The 20,028-nt window shown below is 37.1% G+C and overlaps 1 protein-coding gene across 3 annotated transcripts in view; it reads left to right on the forward strand.

Moving 5' to 3' along the window:
* The first annotated feature begins 6,624 nt into the window (after positions 1-6,624).
* LOC121313290 (collagen alpha-1(XIV) chain-like) overlaps positions 6,625-20,028 on the forward strand; it is a 78,509-nt gene continuing 65,105 nt past the window's right edge. Inside the window, exons 1-5 of one of the 3 annotated variants that reach the window (XM_041245672.1) lie at positions 6,625-6,785; positions 8,685-8,811; positions 10,954-11,070; positions 15,654-15,797; positions 17,188-17,286. In XM_041245672.1, coding sequence (XP_041101606.1) covers positions 8,721-8,811; positions 10,954-11,070; positions 15,654-15,797; positions 17,188-17,286 — 451 coding nt within the window. In that variant the 5' untranslated portion in view covers positions 6,625-6,785; positions 8,685-8,720. The remainder of the gene's footprint in view (positions 6,786-8,684; positions 8,812-10,953; positions 11,071-15,653; positions 15,798-17,187; positions 17,287-20,028) is intronic. The other 2 variants (XM_041245670.1, XM_041245673.1) reach the window with 2 other exon arrangements.

Below are 20,028 nucleotides of genomic sequence, written 5' to 3' on the forward strand. Positions count from 1 at the left end.
GTGACATGTATCAAAAGAAAACTTACCTCTGGGTCACAAGGTGTATTATAGGGTCAGACCATGCATGGGGTTCACCAAGACATCCAATAAGGATTTAAGACCATGGTACAGTTTCAGAACAGGCAAACGCTGTTAGGACTAAGAAGCCAGCACAGTTTTGGCTGATCCGATTCCTCAAATCTCTCTGCTCCTTATTTCTCTTGAAACACATTGCATTCGATTTGCATAAGCCATTAACGCTAAATCTCCATTTTCTGTATGGAACAAGATGCCAAATACAATTCTCAAATGAATAAGAATTAACCTGGGACTGTTTTCAATCCCTTAAATTAAATGTTGTTTAGTACATTTGTTTTTCCTTTCTAAAACAAATGTGCTAATGATGATTTGGAGTCATTTTTAGACCCCCATTCAGTGTATTCAGTATATTAAAATTTTGAACATCGATTTATCTCAGCTTCTAGACTAGTTGTCTACAAGTATGAAGGATTACTGGGGTTACCATTGCCACTCATCTCAGTAGATACTTTTTAACAGTTCAATACTTTTGACTTTTTTTTCCCCCACCAACCTCTTTAACCACTATAGATCCAACAATGCTCGAAAGAACTAGAGAACTATGGACTAGAAACCTTTTTCCACTCCCAAGTTTAATCAAAATCACAAATTTATTGCATGTTAGTAGGGGGAATATTATTGAAATGTGCTATAATCTAAAGTGGCTTACAAAGACTTGGGGGGTGAACTATGCAGGGTCACTTACAATAGGACCTTGGTTTTATGTCTCCTCCTCACACACAGTGAGTCAGTGGCTGAGCTGAGATTGAACCACTGGTGGACTATCAAGCCTCCAATAAATGGTGTGACTTATGCCTTCAACACACGTATTCAGGCAATGCTAAAGAAAAGAGTGTGTTCCCTTTTAAAAATGTGTAATTGCACACCTAGTTTTGGATAATAAATCTTCAAAAATTAGAGAAAAAAAATATACTGTGAAAGCTACACAGCGATAGTTGACTATAAATAAACTATTAATTATTACAATGTTTGGATTTAGGTTAAAATGTGGATATGACCATCTTTAAACTGATTTTCAGAGTAGAGGGTTTAAAATGTTCCAACTACAAGTCTAATTTGGGTCTAATTAACTTTAACGTTTAGGGTTTGTTCCAGTTGAAATTTGTATCTGATAACATTTAGAAGTAAGGTCTTGCAAAAATACTGCTATTGTGGACAAACTCAAAAGTAGGGTAAGTTGTTGTATATATTTGAAGAGGATTATGTGGTATTGTGTTTGAGTAAGGAAAGACTCAAAAATGAAATGGTTCATCTGGGTGAAAAACTTTTAACAACTGTGCATTGTCTATTTTACTAAGAGTTCATATTCTTGTTTTAGTTACAGAAACTCGTAATGTAATTTTCTTGACATAAAAGCCATAACCATCGTGGCACAATATTCAGCCACCTTTAATAACCTGACGCAGAATTAACAAAATAATTTTGGACAACATATTTAATTAAATTAAATAAACCTTCTCTCAAAGACATGTAATAATTGAAAACTAAACGCAGATACTAAACTAAAACACAGATCAATTTTAATTAATGGTCTAACATCTATTAAGAAGCATCTATTAAGCGCCGTTATTTTTTCATGGAATGGGCTGACACTTTCTTTGAGGCAGGCCAAGACAAGCACACCTTTAAAACCTTATTATGGGCACATTCTAACAAATGCTGCCAGAAAGTGATTCTTATTTAAATTTGTGTTAAGTACATAATAGGTTATTGCTTTATAAATCTTAACAAGATTGTATTCACTCATTTTGTCATACACAGTGGACATTTGTCAGTTCAATTAATTCAATTGCCTTTCATAGATATACCGTAACTCATGCTGTAAATAATGAAAGAAATAATTCATTTCGTAGATTATTATTTCTGACATGGCACTTCGTTGAGGTTCCCTGGGGTTGGCACTAAAGACATCCAGATTTTAACATTGCCTGTCCAGGCTAGCCAGTTGTTGAGCTCAATTATTTGAATGTTTAGCTGTTCTTCACAACATTTTAAGATTTTGTAATCTGAGTGATTGGGGAAAATAGATACGGCACATGGTTGCTTGCTGCGAGTTATCATTTTCTGTAGACAAACCACCAGAATTAATGTACAATGGCAGCAGCAAGATATGTGGTATCACAAGCTATAGTAATGGTAGAAGAAACTTTTGAAGATATGGATGAAGTATCACAGGATAATGTAGGTAGAGGCTGTGAGTTTAATTAAAACATATGCTGACTATGAAACAAGTCACATGCTTGGTGTATTTAGTGTGATTTATGTTCATTTTGTTTATGAAATGTATTTAATTTGATAAGAGGCAAATCCATTTAGACGTTTGTGCTGGAGGAAACGGATAACAACCACACAGGCAGTTGTACAAAATACTGTCCAATAATGTGGATGGCCAGAATGGACAGCAAGGACAGCACCTTATCGACCTGGCAGGTCTGCAAAGGGCAGACTGTGTTCTGGAAGGATATGTGATCATTCCTCAAATGATGACTGCCTCTAATTCCTTCTGGGAAGTTAGGGTTGGAAGTCTTCAGCAAAGATTTTTCTCCAGAAGTGTCCACAGAGTCATCACTTTTGAGACTGCTCCAGGCAATACACTGATAACGTGTGAAGCCTTGAATACAAAAGCAAAAGACAAGTTATAATCAGAAACTGGGCCATGCATCATTTACTTATAATTGGCAGCCAATTTAGCCACAAGTGTGTTAACTGTTCATACCCCTGCATGGTTTAAATAACCACACAGGTTTTACAGGTAAACAAATGCAAACCAGAGTGAATATTGTTGTATGAAAGAGGCATCAAACACATTTCTGTTTCATTCAGATTTTGGTGCGACAGCTTGTGACTGGAGAGAAGCGCACAGGTAATAAAAAAGCCCCCCATAAGTCTAAACACTGAACCACTGAGGTAAAACTATAACTCAGGTCAACACACTTTTCAGGTAATACCTTCCATCAGTGTTATAACTGATTAGGGCAAGTGTCAAAACATTTGTCTACTTGAATTACAGTTTTACGAAAGATAAAACGCAGATAAAGATATCAGAGCTACAAGAATGCACCCATCAAATATTGAGTCTCTGCTGCAAATTATTATTGCCAAGCACAATTTGCCATAGCAGCAGATTAGACACATTATGTGGTTATTGAGGACATTCAGAGCAAATACTTTACTAATTCCAAAACCAATTTTTTTTATATAAAAAGTCAATTTTGATCAGTGTTATTTAGTTACAAAACTGTAAAACCAAAACAACTGCATGGCAAAGCCCATTCTTTTTACCTATAGGCAAGTGCTCCTAATTTAAATATTCCGATCGAACCATGCACACCTTCCAATAAGAAGGCTATATATTCTGGTGGGCTTTAGAATGTCATTCCTGTGCATAAGTAACTAAAATGCCAAACAGAAAAAAAAAAAAAAAAAAAAAAAAAGTTTCAATATGATTTGTAATGACCTCTCTCTGGTAGTTGATGGAATGAAAAGGAATCTAACATTCATGTCCATATGCTCTGCTGGCTTTTTAACAAAGTATGATGCCTTGGTTTACGATCCAGGAAAACTGAGTTTGATCATTTGATATATTTTTGCAATGGTTCATTAACACAGGATTTGAAATGATTTGCTAAAGGCATTAATACTGCCTGCATGTGAAAATGTTATCAGTACTTAATTGTTACATTAAGAGAGGTTTTAAGTTCACTGCTGGATATAAGTACAGGCAGGTATAGGACTGTGGTAGGCTGGGGAGCGGACAGAGGCCCAGAGATAGACTGCAGTTCAAAAAATAACTTATAAATAAACACAAAAATGAAAGTGCACAATGGCAAAATAACAGATATTCAAACACAAATAAAGCAAAAACAAAACTCCCAAAAATAAAGGTTTCCAGGCTGGGCAATGCCTTCACTGGATTTAGCAAAATTTCAAAAATACAAACAACTCCAAACACCAACCTGCTTCCTCAGTTCCCTCCTCCTCAATGAGACGCAGAGGCCTTCTTTTATGTCAGGTGGCTGGGCGCTGATTGATCGTTAAACTAACCATCTAATCAACCCCAGCCACCTGAACATAAAACCCAGGCAGGTAAAGGAAATTAACCCCATCTCTGCCAATTTAAAAAGGGCAGAGCTTTGCTCTGCCACACACCTCCCCCCATGTACAAAGTACACCGGACGCAATCTGCCAACTCCCCCCTTCCCTCCCCCCAAGAGTCCAATTATGTCCCTTGGGTGGGCTGTTATGGTGGGTGGTGGTGGGCGGGGTTGATGTCAGAGCCCCCAAGCCTTCTTTGGTTGAGGGGGCCCCAGATCTCCAAGGAAGTATGGTGACGACAGCCCGGCGCCCTCTGGTGGGAGAGGCAGCGACGGCGGCCCGGCTCCCTCTGGTGGGAGAGGCAGCGACGGCGGCCTGGCTCCCTCTGGTGGGAGAGGCAGCGACGGCGGCCCGGCTCCCTCTGGTGGGAGAGGCAGCGAACCATCGGGAACCCTAGAAAACAAAAAGGAGACACCAGCAGTCCCAGGCGATGCGAAACAGCATGCAACCCCAGGCGATGCAGAGCAGCAGGCAACCCCAGGCGATGCAAATGCGTCATCCCTGGGCTGTGCAAGGCAGGCATCCTTGGGCCATAGCTCTTCCCCTCTGGGTTCTGGGGACGGCGGCTCCTCCTCCCTCTCTGGCTCTGGGGACGGCAGCTCCACCTTTATTGGAGTGACTGGGGCATCTCCCATGTCTACTGCCAGGTAATTAACCACCATGAGGGCAACCTCTGGGAAGGATGCCGGGTGGTGTTATTCCTCCCACTGTTCCCACCTCTCCCCACCTCAATGCCACAGTGTGTTGATAACTATGGGGAGATCGTGGACGAGGTCTGCCTCAGGGTGCATCAATCAGTCCCAGATCTCCTGGGACGGTGGTGAAGGTGATGGTGCTGGTGGTAGTGGGGTGGCCCCTGATGCCCAGGGTGAATATTGCATCTCTTCCTGGGCCTGGTTGTAGGGGCATCCTGCCCAGTTGTGGCCATCCTCCTCACACTGGCCACATCAGTTTGCCGGTGGCACATCTGGGCAGGACCACCAACGATGGTCCTCCTTCCTGCACCAGGAACACCAGGGAAAGAGGCTGGCTGGGCTCTCCAGCGGTGGCTGCAGCAGCTTACATTTCTTCAGCTGCTGCTGCTGCTTTTCCTGCCTTTGCCACTGTCTGCTCTTTCCCATTTAAAAAAAAAAAAAAATTATCCCAAAAAAAAAAAAAAAAAAAACACTGCAATACTGCTCCAAGCCTCCTGGAGGCGCTATATCTCACCTCTGCCACCAAATGTGGCAGGCTAGCAAGTGGATAGAGGCCCAGAGACAGACTGCAGTTCAAAAAATAACTTATTATAAATAAACACAAAAATGAAAGTGCACAATGGCAAAATAACAGATATTCAAACACAAATAAAGCAAAAACAAAACTCCCAAAAATAAAGATTTCCAGGCTGGGCAATACCTTCCCAACACCTACCAACACCTACCAACACCTACCTGCTTCCTCAGTTCCTCAGGTGGCTGGGCGCTGATTGATCGTTAATTAAACTAACCATCTAATCAACTAATCAACCCCAGCCACCTGAACATAAAACCCAGGCAGGTAGGGGAAATTAACCCCATCCCTGTCATATTTAAAAAGGGCAGAGCTTTGCTCTGCCACAAGGACGATTGGGAGAGAATATATTATATTATTATTATAATATACATAATGAAAAGGATAACTTAATGAACCTAGTTTATTATACAACGAATACAAACAATTGGATATAATGAAACAGCCGGTATTGAGCTATAATTTAATCCTGTGGGAGATCAGAAAGGGTAATGCAGACATTAAATACTCTCCTTTCTTCCCAGTGTTCTCCTTCTGTTCCTGGGTTGTTCAGGAAGGTTAGGAGCCTGCACTCTAAGAAATACATTATGACTGGTGCCATAATGCTCTTTCCTATCAGCTGGTACAAATTTGAAATCAGACTTATTTGTGGTCGCTTCATAAATCTCATTTTAATATCACAGACTTGATTTACAAATGAGCCCCACCTACAATTTGCCCATACATATAATTAAGGCTTGACACGCCTTAAAATGCATGATTAATGAATTTGCTAATTTACAGGATTTGTTATGTTAATTTAGCCATTTACTGCAAAAAAAATAAAAAATCCCAAAACAAAACTGTTATGGTTGTATTGCTAAATATTGTTAAAGGGTTACTGAATTAGGAATGCAATACAACTGTAAAGCTCAAATAATTATCTATTTTACATTGATCATACAAATGTGAAGAAAACCAAGTTATCTCTTGAAGAGAAAAAACACTAAAAATGTTCATGACCAACTGCTGAGGGTGTCCATAAAGAACTCTACAGTAGTTGTGGAAAATGTAACCTTTGGCTGGATGTCTCCAGGGTATTCCGTGTTAAAATCTTGATCGGTTATTGGCTGCCTGGTTTTTTTTTACTCATTGCTCCTCAGATTAAACGAGGTAAGGGAATGAGTAGCTGGAGGGACGGGTAGAGAAACACCCACATTCAGCATTCAGCATTCAGCATTCAGCTGAAGTTTGGATCGAGCGAGAGGGAGGCAAGGGAGAGTGTGAGAAGGATCACAAAGGCACTGGCAGTCTCTCTCGGGATTCTCTGGAGAAAATAGAAAACAATACACTTGTTACGGAAGGTATGATTATGTTATTTGTGGTTATTAGTTAGGAAAAAGAAAGGCAATGGATGAGTTACAGCTAACGATTGTTCGGATCAGTTTTTCTTCCATTTGGCTGAAGAGTGCAACTTCAGAGTAAGATTGTGGGACATCCTAAAAATATATATTTTTTGGCATATATATATATATATATATATATATAGATATATATATATATAATATATATAATAAGGGTTCCCACCTTCAAAGAACAATTGTTTCAATAACTTAAAAACTTTGAGTGCAGAATAATCGTTTTGGTTGAGTAATAACCCCCACTTGTGGCAGTAGCCCAATGAAATCTTTTAAAACATTTTAGGTTTCAGGCTAGTAATTACGGAGATTTGGCTTTAAACTACAGGAATTGTTTCTCATTCAAAGTCAAGCCGCAATAACAAGAATGTAGAACAGAATGTGTATAAAGTATTTATTAAGCACTTAATAATTAAAAGAAACCTATAAAGTGAATAAACAACGTATCGAAAATGTAAATATGATTCAATATATTAATTATCGCACGTGCGCATTTTAATTAACAATATGTAGAAATACATACATTTATTACTATAAAGACAGATAGCTTGATTTAAATTATTGTTTTACCTGTACTTATGCTGTGAACATTTTCTGTTGATGTAAGGATATAGATGAATGCTTTATTTGATCTGTTGATCCTTATTGTTCCGTTTTAGGGATTCAAATCACTGTCTTAAAAGAGTTCCTATGTTGTACATGTACCATAGTCTACTATTAAGACTACCCGTATCCGAACGTGGCTATGCAGTTGTATGTTTCAGGGTTTTACACACGAAGCTGTTCTTTCAAGAAGACATTTTGCAGTAATATATTATAAGTATATCTCTCTGGAGGGCCCTGCACATATTTAAAAGGCAACACTAAGCGACCAACAGGTGGGGATATATTTGTTTTGTCTTCAAATGAAAATGCTTTGAAAGTAAACCTTTTTAAAAAATTGTCAGATTAAAGCCCGACAATGAGTTTTATCGTAAGGAATTAACTTTCTTTATCATCATCGAAATACATTTTAAGTATTATGTTGTCTTTGAAGTTAAACGTGTTAATGCATTCATTGTAACTCGTAGTAAAAGTACTGAGCTCAAAGATTGCACCATTTCTTTTTCTTAAAATTATGCTTTAACAATTTGATGTCAAATTGAAGACAATGTGAAAAAAATTATCCACTAAAGAACAAAATCATGGTTCATATGCTACACTTTATATGATTTTGTTCAAGTGCAAAGAAATCAAATGTTTAGAAAACAGAAATAACAAAATTATAAAAGTTAATTTATTTTCTGTAACTTGGATACAACCACCCATATTATTATTTATTATTATTATTATTATTATTATTATTATTATTATTATTATTAAAAGGACAGGAGCAAGTTGATATCGATTAAAACTGTTTAAAACGAAACCCCAGTGGTTCAGTGGTCTAAGGAAAGTATTCCATTAAACAAGCCTGTTTACAGTTATAGCCAGGTTTATCACAATGCAAGTTGCAACATTTTTTGTGAGAGAAAAAAAAAAAAAAACCTAATATTATAAATTGTGCAACATCACCGAACTTTTCAAACAATCTCTGGGTTACTAGATGCATCTGTCCCGAAGTGTCCCAAAACTGGGTCTTCAATCAATGACAGCCCAGCTCGGTATCAAGACCAGCTAACCACAGTATTCGAACATTTCACTATCTAATCACCACTAACTCTATCTAGACATTTTACAGAACGGCAGACACTTTGCAAGAATTAAATAGCTGTTCAGTTGTCTTCCTCAATGACCCTGTTGTATTAATAGGAGGTAGATATGGGTTGAAATGTGGTTTAAACAGTACATGCTGTATCTTTTCAGGTCTGCTGAGCACCGCACCCACACACAGTGATAAGAATGCAGGTCTTTGGGCTCAGGATAAGGACCTGGCTTCCTTTGACTTTCTTAGCAGTGACAGCCCACTTTGCCAGCCAGGCGCAGGGTCAAGGTAATTAATAGGAATACAAATTACAAATTAAAGGTTAGAAGTCCCTCTGATGTGCAGATATGACCACACCTGTTTGCATTTTTTTTAATTCACTGATAAAAGGAGGAAGAGGGATCCATTGGAATTGTGTTGTTGTTGTTGTTGTTATTATTATTATAAAAACACATGCATTAAAAAGTATTTACATATATACTGTATGAATGCCTTTTGTATAATGCTCTATGAAATATGTTTTTTTTTTTTAAATCTATGGTGCAGGACTATACTTTGTATTTCGCACATGTTTTTTATGTAGTTGTGATGAACACACAGTTTAAAAGGTCTCTGTGTGCATTTCATATTTTAAAACCCACAAACAACCTCTATTAAACTAGCATGAGTAAAGTGTTTAAAAGATCTCAACTCAAACCACTGACAAAGTGCCAAACAAGTAACGATGAAAACTGGAGTACCTGTATAGAGACCTAATATGGAAGGTGCCTTGAAAAGATAACCACGTGATTGATTTGCTAAGGTCTGACTATGTGTTTTCATAATAAACATTAGTATTACATGTTTGTATAATTTAAAACAAGGTTGCTACAATATAGTATTCATAACACCTGCAGGAAAATATCACTTTAAAAAACTCAATGAGAAGAAGCTATTTGGACCACGAGACTCATGCCTTCCTAGGGAACCAAGTTTTACAGCAGCTGTTATATCATTACTCTTACCTTTAATATATTCAACATAATATAACACTGTATACTTTGCAAATGAGCATTACGCACTTTTAGGTATTCATAAAATAAAAGACTCAAGTATTAAAGTAGTTAAAAGGGTTATGGATGCTCATTACCTTGCCTCAGGGCTGCATATCTCAGTAAAGTCATTATACTGTGCCAGGCAAGCCATCACTTTTTTCCCCCTGGGATGTTATATTGAATGGCTGCTTCAGCACTCCTTTAGCTGCTGCAGCTGCAGCAAGTCATTCAGCTGTACTGGTATTTAAAACCATGCAGCTGATCAGCAGATTGCACAACGCACATTTTTGGGTTACCTGGCTGAACTCATAATTTATGCAAGAAGTGAGATTTTTTACTCCACAGAGAATAACATGCTGCAGAATAAAGATCCCCTACCTCAGGTTAGTGAGCTTAGAATCATACACTTGTTATTACAATATACCCTTGTATGTGTCCTACTGTCAACTTGTATATGTGTGCCACATTGTAGATACTTACATTACTAGACTGTCATTTGTATCTACAGTATATACAGGGTGTTTAGAAAGTAAGTTTACCACATTAACACATAATAGCATTGATGTGGTAAACTTACTTTCCAATCACTCTATAGTTGTAGGATGCCTTGTTTTCTTTTTATACACCATATATATATATCTTTATTTATAGTAGATAATAAACATGTGTAGTTATGTAAAAACTGCTTTGGCACACATTTTCCAGGTTTCGTTTGTTGGATTGGTGATAGGTGAGGGGTTTGCTTGATGGTACATGGGAACACAGGTGATGGTTCAAAAGGAGAGGAATGGTGAAAGTGGAATGCAAGTTGTAGAGTTTTCATTGGAATAGCTTCTTGTAGTCTTCCATAAAAGTCATATTCTCTTTTTCTCATAATCCTTATTCACAGTAAATGCTTTATTAGTACCCAGAGTAGACGTATATATGTTTTAAGTTTAAAGGGATGGAATGAAAAAAAAAATTTCAAACAGGGTTTTGCTACTGTCCAAAACAAATATCTGGGCTTTAGTTTCAGTAAATGACTGATGTTTTTAAAACTATGTTCTTCTGTCAGCCATTCTTCTAATAATTTAACACAAGACTATATTAAAATGAGATTACATTAAATCTTGAATCCTTAATACAAATGTTGAAACAACTAAATTAACAACTAATAATCACCAAAGAAAGAGAACATGCCTTTGCCTGTCATGTAACATTCTTGACTTTGTCTTTATCCTATATAGTTTAGATGGTATCTTTTCTTGCAAAAAAATAAATAAATGGGATTAGTAATCTATTAATTCCAGTGGTGTCTGATGGTTTGTCTAACATTTTGTATTTCTATTGTTTCAGTTTATGACCCCTTTTTATGTGACTGATTAACTTATTAATGCCTCGCCTCTTTTTTTCACAGTTGCTTCTCCAACAAGACTACAATTTAATATACTGTCTGAAGACAGTGTTCAGATTAGATGGAAAGCCCCAAGAGGGAAAGTTCAAGGATATAAATTAAGTGTAACCCCGGTTAAAGGTAAGGGTATTTTCAATACATTCACAGTGATGTTTTTTTGGCAAATCAGTTATCAATAGGCATTTTTGCATTTGTAGGCATGAGTCCCACCTGCTACACCATTCTATACTATCTCAATATTGGAGTACTGCAACTCAGAAGTAGTTTTTTGTTTTTATTGCTAGATATTCTAGAGTGCTGCACGGTGGTGCCTGCAAGTGAAGCTTTCTGATTGGTGGATGAAAGTTCTGTCGTTCATAAAGTATATTAAAATTATTTCAAAGTTTTTATGGCTGTTGTATTGGCAGCACTAAAACCCCAAAATACTGCACAGACGTGTCTGTCCCACATTTTCCAGGTCCCTTCCCCCCCCCCCCAAGTCAAGGTCCAATGTACACACGGTTATCGTCATCTAAGTGCTCACCCAGTCCTTGCTATCCATCAAGGTGCCAGTTATTTTCAAAACAATAGTGTTTTTAGATGTGAACCTTACTAATACTATAAGCATGTTTACTTAAATAGCTATTATGTTTTGCACTGAACCAGAGACACGGTGGCAAGTTACAATATCTCCATTGAGACACTATGCCCAACTAATTACAAAAATCTGGCTAAACCTAGATAGTTTGTCTCTCTTTTGCCTCAGTTGCTTTAACCATGTACACAAATGTTCTCTATTCAAGCATTTTTGGGTTAGTCAGGCTGTCATTAAACTTATTTACAAGGGAGACATTCCTTTGTCCCCCTGTCTTATTGTCAGAGTGATTTAGCATTGCTTTAACTTGGCTTACACTCAATAACATTTCTTGCAACAGTTGCTTGCAGTAACTGGCCTCTGAAAAAACTCTTTCTTTGAAAAGGGACCTTCATTCCGTAACAGTTACTAAATACAGCTATACACAGTTTGTATTTGAAAGTCAATGTACTGCACTAATATGCATTCAAAAGGAAGTCTTCGTCAAGGCTTCATGAAACAGTTATCATTGCCATATTAAGCCCCACATTCCTATGCACAAGTCACAGTGCACACTGTAATAGAACGACATTAACCTTCATGGAATAATGTATCAGGCTGATCAAATGTCATGCACATATGTACTTTATTAACATATTGCTGTTTATCTCTTGGGCAGTGTATTAATTAATGTTCCATAATGTCTTTATAGCTGTACCACTTTAGTACAGTATTATGTCAGTGTGATACTCATAGATACATCTTGCTACCCTTACACTATACATAATGCTCCTTGTGTTACAGCCAAGTATTGGTTTTGTATTTATTTAATTTGAACATAATGCTCATCTTTTCAGTTGCTTATCCAAAGGGTCTAGGCGTGCATTCCTAAGATTTATAACAAGCAGGCAGACAAAGGGCTGTCAGTAGTGCTTTCTCTAACTTTCAAAAAACACAACTAAACCATTTAGCAATGTGTGTCATGATAAGATGCCCGATTTCAACCTGCTTTACTAGCTGCCAGCAAAATAATAGTAATTGATAAGAGGGGAAGAGAAAAGGAGGCTGTAACTATAGTAGACACAGGAATGTTTACATTCTGCGTGTCAGTTAACCCACAATAATAATGACATCCGAAACTTGGTGAAAACCCACATTTAAAGTTCCTGACTATCTCGTTATTGGATTACAGCCTATACATACCCATATGTTTTAAATAAGGAAACTGTATCCAGTGGTTTGGCTACTGTGTGTGTATTAGAATAGTGATGACTATGCAGTAAAAAGAATAATAGATTTTCACCCAAGAATAGTAAGGAAATTGCTTTACTCACTGTGTTTCATTTTAAAGCAGTAATAAAACACCACCATGTCTTGTTTTTTTTTTTTAATCAGGCATGTTTTTCATGTTTATAACATGAAAACTAGAAAAGATCAGGAATTAGATCTATTTTATTTCAACTTCTGTAAAAATATAGCTGTTGTTCTATAAGGGTTATGTCAGTGGAAATTTGTAATTCATTCCCCATTTCAATGGATTTATATGGTTCTGGAATCTAGGCCTTTGTGATTAGTAAATACAGTTGGCTTCACATTTTTTCTCACCTGGGTTTTTGAGAAAAAATCCATCACATGATTTAAGACTAATCTGTCTGGTTTATTTGGGCTAAATTGTTTAGACAAGGCTAAACTCAAGACACAACTCTGAAAAAAGCTTTGATGTCATAAATAATCTAGCCTTGCAGTCAGGGCTTAACCACTTGAAGAATCTTGGTTCATGCCATTGCTTGTACAGTACTGTACCTTCACAATATACATATATTTTTTTTCCTTCTGATGTTTCTGCTGTCCAACCCCATGTACACAACTGTGTTAGAATCTATATGCTAAATTTTACTTTTGACATGTTCACATTCTTTATTCCTTTAATTCTTTCTGTGCCTTTAAGTAAGTAGACTGGACCTGGCTGTCGAAAACTTAAATGTGTGCCCATGGTGAGCCACACACGGAAAGGATTATTTCCTATTGTCATTAGAGGTAGCCAGAAGCACAACCACCCGAATAGATTTTATTACAAATCTGGACCACAAAAGGCAGTGGAACATTTAGCCCAATACCTTGATTACATTTTAAAAAGGTTTGCATTTTTGTTAACAATTTGCATGTTATATGTTAAAGAGAAACCATACCATTACACGTCATGTTAACAATATATTACCCACATGGCACCACACTTAAAGTAATGGTTGATATTCATTAGATTTGTTCATTTGTTTTTAAAATACTTCAACAGCAGTATAAAACAATTCAAGTTTTGTGAATTGGGCACAGTCTGATTTAAGACTTCTTATGGTTTTTGAGATTTACAAAGATTTAGATGTGGTCTAGATGTTTCTGAATATATAATATATAAATCACCCCTTTAAGAATTGGAGCTGTACTGGTAGATCTGTTCTCATAATTAGTTTCAGTGATTATGTTTCTGATATCTTTAAGTCTTTTTTCAGCTATTTGGCTCTTACTTGGTTTTTCTTAGCTGCCATTATGCTTGCCAGTAACTTTTGGAGAACGCAGTGAATCTTTGTTCCTGATGAATATTGCACTTCTGCCTTTCTATGCAGTTATATTTGCTTAATTACTACGATTAGCCTGAAACTGATTATAATCCTTTACAGTCTAAACTCGTCTGGAAATAAACACCTCTCCTTTAATTAAAAACGTGATTCATTTTTATGATATTTGTAATGTGATATTTTGTCATTTATAATATTAAAAAACTACTTTTAATCACAAAAATACACAATGTTCTGTGTAATGTATATATTTGGCATTATTACTGGCACTTTTCAAGCTATAACAATCATCCCTGGGAATCCTATGTTTGCAATACAGACGTAGACAAAGGACCATCAAAAGCTATCATTTGGGGCTCCATTTGTAATAGGCAGCTTATTTGTAAAACCTTTGTGTATTTTGGGGGGCTGGAGCTGGGGCTCCTCCCTTGTGTCATCCCGCTAAAATACCTGTCAGACATCCTATTTAAACTTTAGCCAGCTCCCTAATTCTTGTCTTGCTTTTCAGTTTCCTCCATCCTCCCTTCCTCCTCCACTTTGCTGCATCTCCTCTGCAGCGGTCCCCTCTGGGGGCAAGTGAAGCTCACTTCCCAGCCTTAGAGGCGTTGTCGTTTCGTCCCTCCGAAAGGAAGGTTCCCGCTGGTCAGAGGGGACCCCTGGCCAAAACTTTTCTAACTACATTTCCTTTTCCATTCTCCTGCTTAAATCTGTTCATTCGCACCTGCCTTGTGAAATTTGTTTAAAGTACACCAGTATCAATGCAGAAATGTAAATACATAGTCCTTAGACATAAGTATACAACATTATGTACGCAACTTGATCCTGCAAGTTGTTCTAGTATGCCAAAAACATGAAGTGAGTAAAACAGTAGCCATCAGTTTGTGTATGCCACTGTAGTATAGCCCAACTCTGCAAAAAACCTTCATTCTCAAGTTTATTGTGATCTACAGTACCATATGCCAGTGGATATGTATGTAACTTGTCCTTTTAACTTGTAGGGCTTTGAAAATTGTTCGCCATTAGATGTGGGGGTTAAAAATCTTTAAATTTAGATCCACCATAAAAGAGGCCCAAAGGGGCTCCCGAGTGGCACATCCAGTAAAGGCGCTCCATGTGGAGTGCAGGATGCACCATATAGCCTGGAGATCACAGGTTCGAATCCTAGGTTGCAACGCACAGCTGGCCAAGCACCACCCGGATAAGGAGGGCTTAGGTCGGCAGAGCAATCCATGGCTCACTGCACATCAGCGACCCCTGTGGCTGATAGGGCACCTGCAGGTCTGCAGTGGAGCCATTCAAATCTGTGTTGTCCTCCAGCACTATAGTTCTAGTGGCTTCACTGTGGATTCACAGTGTGAAAAATTCTGGATTGGCAGGAGCACATTTCACAGGATGCATGTTTCAGCCTCTGTTCCCCAAGTCGCTAGGGGGTTGCAGCAGTGAACCAGGATAAAAGTAACAATTGGGCATTCCAAATTGGGAAGAAAACCACAGTAAAAATAAATAAAGAGGCCCCAGTTATTAAAGACAAAAATGCAGGATTCTTTGTTAAGTTTTGTCTTTTCCTTTAATTACAGGTGGAACAACACAAGAATTACACCTCCAAAAAGGTGATAACACTGCAATTATTCAGGGTCTCATTGCAGACCTGGAATACTCAGTAAATGTTATTGCAATAAGCCGAAACCAAGAAAGTGAACCTGCACAAGGGAAATTCACAAGTAAGTATATTTAGTTTATTGGAGAGGGATTTGAAATATTTTTTAAAATCCATGAAGAGTAAAAATATCAAAGCATTTGCCAGTGGAAAGCAAGGTTATTTTTCAGTTGTCCTGGATTCACTTCCCTAGCTTCCCAACATTGTCTGTTTTAAACTCAGAGGCCATGTTAATACAGCTGCTCTGCAAAAATATGTTCTCGGAAATAGAATTATTTTTTTCCTATACAATTTTAATGAAATAAATGATTGTTTGCAGTTGTTTACTGCTCTATGTTAAAGACAGGCAAAAGCTGGTCATTCATGAGCCTTAGTTTGCTACGCATGTGGACTAGCAAGCTATACTGGTGTCCTTTTCTGTGAGACTAATAAGATAGCAGACTGTTTTTCAAAATGTCTGCTAACCCTGATAGAGAAGTGCCCAACACTGCAAGCTAACGAGATAACAATGGACTAGAAGGGAACAGCTCATAGAATCAAAAGAGATCCCATGGCATCAATGGGGGTCGCAAGGAGATAACAAAAGGCAGATTATTTTTGTCTCCTCACTGAGTTCAGGTTGTCACACTAGACCACACACACAGACACACACACATTAACACTCACACAATAAATTAAATTACCTTGACCATTGGTTAATGTCAGAGAAAGGGGAGGTGGACCATCTATACAGAAGGGTATTTAATGTCACGCAAGCATTGTAATTTTGAGTTCTGTATGTCCTGTACCTGGGACCAGACTCCCTGCATATTTCAATAAACCTGGCAACTGACTGAAGAAAAGGACTCTTGTGCCTTTTTCTTACTTCTTTTCCCCTTACTAAAACAACTTATTTTTTAAGTACTTCAGGCCTAAAAGTTTAAATCCCCCTAAGTCATACAACTAATGGGAAAAGCCATAAATGAATGGCTGAGCTTTTTTTTCTCTCACTATTATGAACCCACTGCAAGCATGAAAGTTATTTTTAATTTGTTTAGGAACTAACACTAACAGCACCTTGTTTGTCTTAGAAAGTAATTTGAAATGCACAAAAGCCGTGTGTGTGGACTTCTTGATTAACACAAAATTAGACTCTAAAGGAATTTGTCTCTTTGTTTAGTATTCAGTTCCCCCTGTTTGTGAAACATGGTGAATTGAATACCTAACATCCAATAGAAGTGTAACAATGTGATCAAATCATTGGTTATAATGGCATGTTTACTTGTCTTTAATTTAAGAACAGTTTCAATTCATGTAGGAATTGTAATCCTATAGTACCTGCAAAACTTCAAATTACTTCAGTAACTTAAAAGAGCACATTGTTGCCACTGTATGTGTACTATATTGAATCGGTATTATACATTTCTAATAATATTAATATTGTTTTTTTTTTGTTTTTTTTATTATTTATGCAGTTAAAATCTCAAAAGAAACCAGTGAAGAGGTGTCTTCAGAGACACAGACATTAAGGGAAGACACCTCCTCAGCAGAGAGTGACAATGAAATATTAGGAGGTAAGATTTATTTCTGCTGCTGCTGCTGACTCAAAAGTTAAGTCAAATAAAGTTTTTGCGGAACAGTATCAAAAGATCATGCTTGATGTTGATGCTGGAAAACATTGTTATATTCATGTATTTATAAAGTCTTTTCATAAAAAAATCTATCCTTATTTATTTTTTTCAAACTGAGAAATTACACTTTCAATTGTTGAAGAAACTAGACTGTTTCAATACAGTAGTTTTAATGTGCTTTCATTGTAAGGTGAAAAATACATCTTAGCTTCCATTTATATGTACATATTAAGAATATATTCTGTTTTTTTTTTTTTTTTTAATTGTAATCATTTTCATGAGAAAGTGTCCTTATAATATTTCATTACTCCTTTCCCCCAGCATTCCCAGGAATATTTTCAAAATTCTGGGAATAATAGTTTTATTTGTTTATTTCTATTGTTAAGTCATGCTTTTTTGTTTTAATTCCTGTATATTTTGGAAAGCAACAGTCTTGGGATTTGTGGTATGCCAAACAGAGCGACACTGGAACGAACCCTGCCATTTAATCTTCAAAGAGAAAAGTATGCTTTCTAAGTTGAAATAGAATGGAACCAGTCTAGGATGAGATCATGAGAAACCTATTTTAATAATACATTATTAGAAAATAATCAAGGAAGGGGAATTTTGAACCCTCTACGATTTGCTTGTCAGACCTTGCCAAAGCTAAGATGATTCATTAATGTCCTGGTAGCACTGTTTGGTGGGGTGCAGTAGTAGTGTTGCATTTACAGATATTTTGATAGTGGTATAACTTTCAATGTTGTCCTTTTCCTGATGAAAGCATTAACCAAAGTTTGTCTTCTGGACTTCCCACTTCAGTTTTATCTGTATGGCATAACTCAATATTTTGAATGAATCAAACACCCAGACATGTGGTTCATATAAATGAACCATTGAAATGTCATGTTTGTGTGCTTTGGGCTTTATAGTTTGTATATGCCATTTGGTACTGTAATACAGTGGAAAATTAAACATCTGTAGCTTGCTATAGATCTGTATCTCCCACCTTCCTGGTTATTATGGGAGATCAGTTTGCTGTTGTAATAGTGATCCCATGGGAAAATGTTTCTATATCCGCTTGCTAATCCCCCATTCATTTGGGAAGCCACCTCTCCCGTTATAATTTGTTCTTACAATTACTTTCTGCTAATTCTGATACCCATAAGGAATCTTTAAGTAGTGATTTATAATAAACATTCACTTTTGACTTCCAATTAAATTTATATCTATATTTCTATTTAAGTAAAAATAGAATTCTCAATACATTCCAGACTTATTTATGTTAAACTGTAATCCTTCATTTCAGGTTTTAATATGTCACAGAATCACTTTGAGGAAAAAAAAATACTGATATTTAACTTACAGCTGTGGTGATGCGTTGGGGGAGGGGGGGGCACGCCTGGTCACGTGCCCCCCCAGATTTCTGCCAGGCAGTAGCTTAGCCACTGCGTTATACGAAAAAAAAAAACTGCTCAAGAAGGTGGTTTTTTTGGTGGCCTCAATATGCTTCAAACAATAACACTTTCAATTAGTATACACATGAACCGCCACTCACAACTGACCAGTGACATGCTTGCTGTCTGCCAAAGCGCGCGTTTCAAATTTCTGTTTGTGATTGGGCTATTTACTGTCATTCGTGAGAGGTTCAACCTTGAACTCTTCTGATTGGACAGTTCACAGAACTTTTACACTTTACATTCCAAACGGACGCGCAATGTGACGGAACACTGAGCGAGGGACGTGAAGTATGGCCTGACAGCTGTAGGGGAAAGGAAAAAATAATTTAAAAATTAGCTATTTGTTTTGGTCGTTCTAATTTGTCTAAACAGCAGAAAACTGTTGATGAACCCTCTGAAGACAACAAGCTAGCAGCTACCACCAACACTCCTGCACCAGTCAAACGGTAATTAAATTAGTAAGGATTTGTGAGATTAAATAAAATGATTTGCTTTGCTTGGAACACAACATGTTATTTAACAAAACTGAACAACCATAAGTACAAATGAAATTATATTTGGTTATTTTTATTGATTATCATAATGAGAAATTGAAATCTGATGCGTGTGTTAAAAGTTCAGGTCCTTTACTTTGTATTTCCTTTTTTGTTTTTAATCAGAAGTGTTATAAACAATCTTTATTTATTTATTTATTTTTAACTATTTTGCACAACAGTGTATTTAGTTATTGGATCTTCTGTTAAAAAAAAAAAAAAAAGATTGCTCTTTATTTTTTGAAAAATAAAACGTCAGTGCACAAATAAGAAATCAGGTTGCCAATTGCACCACTGTGATTACTCACCTTAAAGTTACCATTTTCATCCCCTCCCGGGGATGCCGGGTTTGTTATTAAAAAAAAAAAATTAAAAAAAAAAAATATATATATAGAGAGAGAGAGAGAGAGAGAGAGAGAGAGAGAGAGAGAGAGAGAGAGAGAGAGAGAGAGAGAGAGAGAGAGAGAGAGAGAGAGAGAGAGAGAGAGAGAGAGAGAGAGAGAGAGAGAGAGAGAGAGAGAGAGAGAGAGAGAGAGAGAGAGAGAGAGAGAGAGAGAGAGAGAGAGAGAGAGAGAGAGAGAATACTTCCGTTTCAAATGCTCAGGTTAGTGCAGGTGCAGCTGTCGATAAGAGACCCTTGTCTGGATAGTGTTGTTTGCAGCTCTCTTGATTGTGACAATCTGGTGTAGAACTGTTTGTGATGAAAGATCTGG

The sequence above is a fragment of the Polyodon spathula genome, chromosome 3 (genome assembly GCF_017654505.1).
Source record: "Polyodon spathula isolate WHYD16114869_AA chromosome 3, ASM1765450v1, whole genome shotgun sequence".
Taxonomy (NCBI): Eukaryota; Metazoa; Chordata; class Actinopteri; order Acipenseriformes; family Polyodontidae; genus Polyodon; species Polyodon spathula.